Raw genomic sequence first — 10397 nt, forward strand, 5'->3', positions numbered from 1 at the left:
CAGCCCAGGCCTCCTCCAGTGGGGTGTGACTCAGCAATCTGCAAGGAGGCCTCTACATCGCCCACTAGACCGCAGACATCGCCAGCAAGGCCGCACCTGCCACCAGGCCGGACCATTGCCGTCACCGCAGCTGCTGCGGCCGCTATCACCACCAGCTTGCTGCTTATCTGCGGCCGCCATCGCCCAGCCGAAACCACCACAGCCGCCATCGCTGGGAGCCGCATAGGCCACACCACCGCCTAGACCATCTGAACGGCCGTCCCACTCTTCCATCTGGACGCAGCGACGAGACTGCGGAGGGTCTGACTGTCCCTGTGCGGACCCCTGGGTAGACATTTTGTGCCGACCTTTTTGTGTAGACCTTATATTGTGTAGACCTTATATTGTGTTGGCCTTCTCTGTGTAGACCTCGGTGCAGACCTTTTGGGTAGACCTCTGTGTAGACCTTTAGCGCTGGCCTTGTGTAGACCTTGGGCCGGCCCTCTCTGTGTTAGTACAGAGTGTGTAATTACTGTAATTACTGTAATTACTGTAATCGACCAACAGTGCTGTCCCACTGCCGAGTTGCCACCCCCGGAAGCCCCCATCCGCTTCATTCCAACCGTCTAGAGACTCCATCTGGGTCACAACAGCTTTGAGCTAACTTGCCATCTCTCAGCCCCATAGGAGGGTGATTATATACCATCAGCTTGCACATTCCTGGGCTTATATCGGTTGATAATGTGATATAAATACGAAATATAGCACTTTACGTAAGAAAGCACTTTAAGGCGCCTGCCTTGCCACCAACTGCACTAGCACTTTCGCCCCTTCCCTGTCCCTCCGTGCCGCATTTTAGCTACTGTAGCTACCGTCCAATCAATATAGGGCACTTATTGCACTTTAGACCTAGCACTTTACTTGTGCACTTTATGAACTATTCGATTGGTGTGGCCGGAACATCGAACACCACCTGTATAGCTGTTATCCATGTGGTCCCCCATCCCCCTTTGTGTACTATCCTTGTTACTATTGTATAGTGTAAGGGACAAGAGAGGAGGTGGGTTGGACCCTGTAAATAAAAATGAGGTGGGGAGGGGGGTAGAGGGGAAGAAAGGATATGGCCAAGGACCGAAAAATCAAACAACGAACAAAGCAGAAAGCAAGATCTTGTCTTTAGATTGCGGCATGGAGGGGGGGAGGTGTTCCATTAGCCGAGGGGCCCCCATAGAGGTCGTGGTGGGAAGGAGGAGATGCGGGAAAAGGAGACCTCGAATTCGGCCTAATTCGGACCGCTTATCCACATTAACAACCCCCAACCGGTCTCCTAAGGTAAATTGGTGTAACCAGGTGAGCGGGCCCTCCGGTTTGAAGGTGGTGTTGTTGAACGCCAGATCTGTCAACGGAAAAACTACCTGGATCCAGGATTTAATCCTGGAGGAGCGGGCAGATCTGGCGTGCATCACGGAGACCTGGCTGGATGAAGCGGGGGGCGTAAATCTCTCCCAGCTTTGTCCTCCAGGTTTCTCCGTGCAACACCAACCAAGAGCCGGAGGACGGGGAGGCGGGGTCGCAGTGGTCTATAGAGATTCCATCCATCTGACCAGGAGTCCCATCCCGCAGACCACAAATTTCGAATGCGTCCACCTGAGGGTGGGTGACCGGGACAGAATAGGGATTCTTGTAGTGTACCGTCCACCTCGCTGCACTACAGTCTCCCTGCCTGAGCTAGCGGGGGTGGTCTCGAGCCTGGTGGTGGAGTCCCAACGGCTTCTTGTGCTGGGGGACTTCAACATCCATGCCGAGGCAACCCTCACAGGAGCGGCTCAGGACTTCATGTCTGCCATGGCAACCATGGGGCTGTCCCAACAAATAACTGGCCCCACCCACTGTGCTGGACACACATTGGACTTGGTCTTCTGCCAGGGATGGGAGCAAGGTGGCGGTGTGGAGGAGCTGTCTATCTCTCCGTTGCCATGGACCGACCACTTCCTGATCAGATTTAGGCTCACTGCGCCCCCTAACCTCCGCAAAGGTGGAGGACCCATTAAGATGGTCCGCCCCAGGAGGCTTATGGATCCGAACGGATTCCTGATGGCTCTTGGGGAGTTCCCCGCTACCTCGGTAGGTGACCATGTCGAGGCCTTGGTCGCTCTCTGGAATGGGGAGATGACCAGGGCAATTGACAGGATCGCTCCGGAACGTCCCCTCTCAAGTAACCGAGCTAAACCAGCTCCTTGGTTCACTGAGGAGCTGGCAGCGATGAAGCGAAGGAAGAGGGAACTAGAGAGCGTGTGGCGCTCGGACCCAAGCGAGCCAAATCGAGCACGGTTTGTGTCCTTTCTAAGGGCATATGCCGCGGCAATAAAAGCCGCAAAGAAAACTTTCTTTGCGGCCACTATTGCGTCTGCAAAAAACCGTCCGGCGGAGTTGTTTCGGATTGTCAGAGGTCTTTTAACTCCCCCTACCTCAGGAGGGAGCCCTGACAACTCGGCCACGCGCTGTGAAGCATTTGCTCGGTTCTTCGCAGACAAAGTCGCTTTGATCCGTTCTGGGCTGGACGCCACATTAAATGCAGTCTCGGTGGATGTGACACAAGCACCTGCTTGTCCTATTTTGATGGATTCTTTTCAGTTTGTGAAACCCGAGGATGTGGACAAGATACTTGGAGGAATGAGGCCTACCACGTCCATCCTAGACCCCTGCCCATCCTGGCTTCTGAAAGAGGCCAGAGGGGGATTGGCTGAGTGGGTAACGGTGGTGGTTAATGCCTCCCTTCGGGAAGGCACGATTCCAGCGAGCCTAAAACAGGCTATTATAAAGCCGCTGTTGAAGAAACCATCACTGGACCCCACCAAATTTGACAACTTTCGGCCTGTTTCCAATCTTCCCTTCTTGGGCAAAGTCATGGAAAGCGTGGTGGCCTCACAACTCCAGGTATTCTTGAGAGACACGGATTATCTGGATCCGGCACAGTCTGGCTTCAGACCGGGACATGGTACCGAGACGGTCTTGGTCGCCTTAGTGGATGATCTCCGCCGGGAGCTAGACAGGGGGAGTGTGTCCCTGTTGGTGCTCCTGGACCTCTCAGCGGCCTTCGATACCGTCGACCACGGTATTCTTCTGGGACGCCTTGCAGAGATGGGCCTTGGAGGCACCGCTTTGCGGTGGCTCCAGTCATTTCTAGAGGGTCGTACCCAGAAGGTGTTATTGGGGGACTCCTGTTCAACACCACAGCCGTTGACCTGTGGTGTTCCTCAGGGCTCCATACTGTCCCCCATGCTGTTTAACATCTACATGAAGCCGCTGGGTGAGATCATCCGGAGTTTCGGGGTGCGGTGTCATCTGTACGCAGATGACGTCCAACTCTGTCACTCCTTCCCACCTGCTACTAAGGAGGCTGTCGAAGTCCTGAACCGGTGCCTGGCCGCTGTGACGGTCTGGATGAGGGCGAACAAACTGAAATTAAATCCAGACAAGACAGAGGTACTCCTGGTCAGTCGCAAGGCCGAACAGGGTATAGGGTTACAGCCCGTGCTGGACGGGGTCGCACTCCCCTTGAAGGCACAGGTTCGCAGCTTGGGTGTGACCCTGGACTCATCACTGAGCCTGGATCCCCAGGTTTCGGCGGTGACCAGGGGAGCATTTGCACAGCTTTGGCTCGTGCGCCAGCTGCGCCCGTATCTTGGGAAGTCTGACTTGGCCACGGTGGTACTCGCTTTGGTCACATCCCGCCTCGACTACTGCAACGCTCTCTACGTGGGGCTGCCCTTGAAGACGGCCCGGAAGCTCCAGCTAGTCCAGCGTGCGGCAGCCATGTTGTTAACCGGAGCGGGACGCAGGGAGCACACAACGCCCTTGCTGTCCCAGCTCCACTGGCTGCCAATTAGCTACCGGGCCCAATTTAAGGTGCTGGTGTTATCCTACAAAGCCCTAAACGGTTCCGGCCCAAAATACCTTGAGAACCGCATCTCGGCCTACGAGCCCACGAGGACCTTAAGATCATCCGGGGAGGCCCTTCTCTCGGTCCCGCCTGCCTCACAGGCACGCCTGGCGGGGACAAGAGAGCGGGCCTTCTCGGTGGTGGCCCCCCGGCTGTGGAACTCCCTCCCTGCTGAAATCAGACAGGCGCCTTCCCTCATGGCCTTCCGCAAGGGCCTGAAAACCTGGCTCTTTGAGAAGGCCTTCAACTAAGTGCTATGTTTTTGGAATGACCACCGGAATGGACCATGACTTCGAGATTGATTATGACCCTAAACAAGACGAAGCGGATTTTTAGTTAAGTAGCTGTGTATTAATAAGATGTGTGTTGTGGTCCTGATTTATTGTAACCTGTTGTCCTTTGTGTTCTATGTTCTGTACACCGCCACGAGTCGCCTTCGGGCTTGAGAGTGGCGGTTAACAAGTGCAAATAATAAATAATAAATAATAAATAATAATGTTTCACAGATATAGCATCATCCAGAGAGCACTGTAGACTCAAAACGATGGATCTATTCAATATATCCAAATGTGAACACTGTTGGAGTTTGAGGAAAATAGACCTTGACATTTGGGAGTTGTATTTGCTGGGATTTATAGTTCGGTTACAATCAAAGAGCATTCTAACCCCCACCAATGATAGAATTGGGCCAAATCTCCCACACAGAAACAACAGAAAATACTGTGTTTTCTGATGGTTTTTGGCGACCCCTCTGACGCCCCATCACAACCCCCTAAGGGGTCCCAACCCGATGTTGAGAAACACTGGTCTAAGGCTTGGATGGCAATGTCCTAAAACACTGGTTCTCAACCTGTGGGTCCTCAGGTGTTTTGGCCTACAACTCCCAGTTTTTTTTTTGTTTTTTTTTTTGGTCATGTCAGGAGCGATTTGAGAAACTGCAAGTCGCTTCTGGTGTGAGACAATTGGCTGTCTGCAAGGACGTTGCCCAGGGGTCGCCCCGATGATTTGACGTTCTTATCATCCTTGCGGGAGGCTTCTTCTTTTGGGAGTTGAAGGCCAAAACACCTGGGGACCCACACATTGTGAATCACTGTCCTAAAGGCACCAGATTCCCTCTGATCTTGGAAACCAAGCGGGGTCTGCCCCAGTTTGGGTTCAGACAGGACAGCTTCCAGGTGATGCAGGTGACATTTCAGAGGAAGGAACTGGGAAAACCATCTCAGAAGGTCCTTTTTCTATTTTTGCTTTATTCTTCTGCCTTCTTTTCCAGTTCCAAATAATATCTGGCCCAGGGATCACCATTCATTGAGATGTATCACCAAGTCAGAGAGAATGGATGACCTGCTAGGCTGTCTGGTCCAATCCATGAGACCTGCTGCCATGACTTTTCCTTCTCCAAACCAAGGAGAAAATAAATAATGCATTCTTCTGTGCCATGTTCTGTTGGGCCAGATGCTCTATGCTTCCATCAGCTGAGTAAAAATCTTATCTAGGGAAACCTCTTCTGTGTTGACCCTTCTACTTTCCCTTGCCTCCCTCCACCCACCAATACTTTGGCCTCTGCCAGCCTTTCAGTTCAGGGCATTGTCACAATCCTGTCTGTGATGTAGCCCCAGCTCAGGGGGCTCCCCCAGGTAACCATGGCTAGGGCCTGGCAGCAGTGCCCCTCCCCCAAAGCCAGGGCCATGATGACAGAAGGGTGACAGCCCCCTCCTCCGCCTCCCTGCTCCCCCCTTGCCCTCCCTCCCTCCCTCCGTCCCATCCTCTTTCCTCCCTCCCTTTCTTTGGGGCAATGGCATACAGGGAGGAGGCGGGGGGGACGGTGGGGACACCCCCAACCACAGCAGCCTGAGGCGAGTTTCCTCCAAGAGAACATGGAGAAGTATGAGACCCTCCTCAGCATTGGCCAAGGAGCCAGCGCAGAGGTCTTCCTGGTGAGGGACTCCCAGACCAAGGAGCTCTTTGCAGTGAAGAAGGTCAAGACTGTCCCGGGCAAGCGGTTGCGAGACAAGGAAGCCATCCTGCGGGAAGTGGCCATCCTGCGCCAGCTACGGCACCCACACGTGGTGGCCTGCCACGACCACTTCTTAGACCCGGGAGGCGCCCACGTCTTCATTGTCCAGGAATACTGCGATGGGGGATCCCTGGACGAACACATCCGGAGCCAGACCACTGAAGGCAGCAAAGGCGGCGGAGTGGCCCACTTCCCGGAAAGCACGGTCATGCGCTGGTTCGTTCAGCTTGCCATGGCCGTCCAGTACATCCACGCCCGGAAGATCCTCCACAGGGACATCAAGTCCTCCAATGTCTTCCTCACCAGAGACCGCATCCTGAAGCTGGGCGACTTTGGCATATCCAAGGTAATGGATGAGACAGCAGAGATGGCCAGCACCTTCGTGGGGACACCCTACTATCTCAGCCCCGAGCTCTGTGAAGACGTCCCGTACAGCTCAAAGGCCGACGTCTGGGCCCTGGGCTGCGTTCTCTTCGAGACTTGTGCCCTCCGGCCACCCTTCCAGGCCCTCAGCCTCATCGGCCTTTTCGACAAGATCGTCCGCGGACGCCATGCCCCCGTGCCCTCCTGTTATTCGGCCCCTTTGCATGGTCTGATCGCCGCCATCCTTCAGAAGGACCCCAACAAGCGGCCTTGCACCAACACCATCCTGACCTTCCCTTACGTCCAGGAGCACCTCAGCCTCTTCCTTCTCCAGCGTGGAACAGAGCCAGGGGTCTTTAATGAGGTGCTTCCTCAGCCTCATGGCCCAAAGCCACGTGTTGACTGCCAAGTCCTGGCTCTGAGATCGGGGCCCCTGCATCCCCACCTCCTTCAGGGGAGCCACAATCAGGAGGACACCTCCAGCATCTCCAGCAGCGGATCCCATTACTCAGCCGACTTCGAAGACACAGGCACTTCCTTCAGCAGCCACAGCTCCGAAGACACCGCCTTCAACACAGCTACTGCCGCTGAGGCCCTGACTGAGACTGGTACAAGGGGGGTGGGTGGGTATATGTCTTTGAGGGAATTGGGGGTCTTCATGCCTCTATGAACAGCAAAAGGGTCGGAGAAGGGTACGAGTGACAGAGCCTACCTTCCTCTCTTGCAGCTTCTGAGAATGAGTGGGAGCTGCCCAATTATCCAGAGGACTTTGAGGAGTCAGAAGGGGACCCGGAGGAGCCCCAGCTCAATTGGGACCACACCCATGGCATTGATCGAGCCATGAATGCCACGCAGGAGGAGGCCTCCTCATCCCCTCCAGGGACCATGCAGAGAGCCAGAGGTAAGGCAAACCCACACCTGAATGCACCACATGCTTCACCATAAGACTCAGACAAAAGAAAAGTGAATTTGTGCCAGATTTAACCACCTTGTCACACTAGAATAGGAGCCCCTGGTACCACAATGGGTTACCCTTGTGCAGGCAGGATTGCTGACCAAAAGGTCGGCGGTTAGAATCCTGGGAGAAGGGTGAGCTACAGCTTCCCATGCGGGGACATGAGAAACCTCCCACAGGATGGTAAAACATCCAGGAATCCCCTGGGCAACGTCCTTGCAGACGGACAATTCTCACACCAGAAGTGACTTGCAGTTTCTCAAGCCGCTCCAGACACAAAAAAACAATAGGCACAGTCTCTATCCCAGAGGCCCGCCAGCTGTTTGGGGCCCCAAGTCCCAAAATTCTTGACAACTGAACAAGCGGGCTAGGGCTTCTGGGGTTGGATGTCCCAACAGACGGACGGGCGCCGTTTGAGGATGCTTGGTCTATTTCCTTTCGATCCTGTGGCCGCCTTCTCCTGCAGAATTCTGGGGAGTGTAGTTTAGGGAGGCCAAGGCCCCCTCTAGCTGAGAATTTCCAAGGCCCCTTCCTAAACTACAAACTCCAGAATTCTGCATGAGGCAGCCACAGGATTGAAAGTGCATAGAGAGCTGTCCAAAGCCCTAGATGCATTGGGAGGAGCAGGACTTAGCCCCTTGGATGACTCCCTCAACGCCCAGGTTAAAACATGCAAACCACCGGGATCACTACACTCTCCTTACACAAGTCGTTCATGACCAAATAGGCACATATGTGTATTGCCTTTAAGAGGGCGATATGTCTTATTTGGGGTAAGTTTTTGTGACTGGGGACTCAACTTTGTATCACATCCTATTTGGAAAGGAAGGTGGAATAAAAAAGCATTCAATTCAATACATAAATAATAAAATGTAGGAAAGAGACTACAGCCCATCCAACTTCTGTGATCTTTACAGATAGAGACACATTGTGCAGAAGGGTCAACAGCAGCTCTCTCTCCAAGGATTCGGAGCCGCCCTCAGAGCCAGGACTGAGTTCAGACTGGGAGCACCTGGAGGAGTGCTGCCCGCTCCACTGCAACCTGAACTTGGAGAGCAGCGAAGGAGAAGCAGCCGGGTACAGCACCGTAACGGTCTAGGTCTGTGGAGGAGGAAATCAAGGTGCTTCTTCCGCCATTCCTTGCTCCGGCCACCTTCCCTTTGACCAGAGTCCCTGGGGTAAAATAAGTGGGTCTCCCATCTAGAGGGAGAGCAAGTGGCTCACACAGCGCCCCCCCCCCCCCTTTGCTCTGAGGCACAGCCAAGAATCTTGGCTCAGGCCCTTGCCCGGCCCTGCCTCCCTTCCTTTGCTCAATGTGGAACAGACTCTGCAGTGGGGCAACCACACACACGCGTTCGGTGGCCCATATCCTGGATTGTTAATGACAAATGCTTATCGCCTCATATGTTAGTAAATGGCGGCACATACATCGCACCCCTATGATTTTGGCACATCCCCTCCATCCTTTGTCTGGCCAGAGAGCCTCGTAAGAAAACCTCCTTCACATGAACCGTTACGATTTCTTCCATGAATAAAACAGATGAGAGATTTAAACCAATGTCGGATCAGTTAAGAGTTCTGGAAATGGCTGTCAGTACCAATATAGGGCCGTGGTCTGAACATTGGCTCAGGAGCTTCAGGCCCCACTGAGCCCTGGAAACCCACTGGGTGGAGCCTTAAGATTGTAGGTCACAATCTCAGGGAGGCAAAGGAAATCCCCCTCTGAGCCCACCTTGCCAAGAAAATTCACAAAAGGCTTGCCACGAGCCAGCATGATGGCACATCATAGCAACAACCAAAGCAGTGATTCCCTACCTTCCCAATGCCGTGATGCCTTGATACAGTTATTTTCGCTGTTACTTCATAACTGTAATTTTGCTACTGTTCTGAATTGTAATGTAAATATCTGATATGCAGGATGCATTTTCATTCACTGGACCAAACTCGGCATGAATACTCAATAAGCCCAAATGTGAACACTGGCGGAGTTTGGGGGAAATAGATCTTGTCATTTGGGAGTTGTAGTTGCTGGGATCTATAGTTCACCTAAAATCAAAGAGCATTCTGAACCCCACCAATGATAGAACTGGGCCAAACTTCCCAGACAGAATCCCCATCCCTTGAAGGGACTTGCTGGTGCAAGCCTTCTGGCCTCACATGCACTTCCTCATCTGCCCATGTGCACCACATTGCCATGTACAGAGCATGCCTGCTCTCCCTCCCCTGGTTAGGAGACTCAGAAACAGCCCTCCCCTTGGTTGGGAGGCCAGCCAATCATAGCAGAGGAGGGCTTTTAGTGGAAGAATTCGCCATCTGTTTCCAAAAAGGAAGAGAAGGACAGGCGGAGAGATCTTCAGCCTTCTCTGCCAAAAGAGTTCCTAAGACCATCAGAAACGTATGTTTTCTGATGGTCTTTGACAACCGCTCTGAAACCCCCTCGCAACTCCCCCCCCCCCCAGGGTCCCCACTCCCAGGCTAAAGGCATAAACCAGAGGCCCTCAAATTAAGGCCCGGGGGCCAAATACGGCCCTCCAAGGTCATTTACCCGGCCCTCATTCAGGTCAAGCTAAGTCTGAAATGATGTGAAAGCACACAACAACAAAAACAATCTTATCTCATCAGCCAAAAGCAGGCCCAGTTCCCATTGAAATACTAATATGCTTATGTTTGTTATTGTTCTTCATTTTAATTATTGTATTATTATTTTTGCACTATAAATAAGATATGTGCAGTGTGCACAGGAATTCATTCATTTTTTATTTTATTTTTTTGCAATTATAACCTGGCCCTCCAACAGTTTGAGGGACTGTTGCCTGGCCCTCTGTTTAAAAAAGTTTGAAGACCCCCTGGCATAAACAATGCAAATGATTATGCTCCCCAGAATGCTTGAACCTTGGCCATTTTGGCTGGGGCCTCTGGTCACAAGAGTCCAAACTGTCTCCCAGATTAGAGATTAAGACCCACTGCAGTGAGGTGAAGGAGCCATGTGGGGAGACCCAGGACACAAAACATTCAAAAGCCATTACGTGCAGGAGGCTCACTGTGGAAGGACACGTTGCCTTCATAGATAGGATATTGCCAAACAGAGGGTGAACTCCTGGTTTCCCACCCTCACCACTTCTGCAGGGAAAGAAGCCCAAAAC

General features: G+C 53.0%; 1 protein-coding gene across 1 annotated transcript; it reads left to right on the forward strand.

The window, feature by feature from the left end:
- The first annotated feature begins 5796 nt into the window (after window positions 1-5796).
- On the forward strand, window positions 5797-9187 carry LOC132763211 (uncharacterized). The gene is made up of 3 exons (XM_067471715.1): window positions 5797-6907; window positions 7027-7200; window positions 8172-9187. Exons 1-3 carry the CDS (start codon window positions 5797-5799, stop codon window positions 8351-8353), a joined length of 1467 nt encoding a protein of 488 aa, XP_067327816.1. The 3' UTR covers window positions 8354-9187.
- The last annotated feature ends 1210 nt before the right edge of the window (window positions 9188-10397 follow it).

Source organism: Anolis sagrei, chromosome 10, assembly GCF_037176765.1.
Source record: "Anolis sagrei isolate rAnoSag1 chromosome 10, rAnoSag1.mat, whole genome shotgun sequence".
NCBI lineage: Eukaryota > Metazoa > Chordata > Lepidosauria > Squamata > Dactyloidae > Anolis > Anolis sagrei.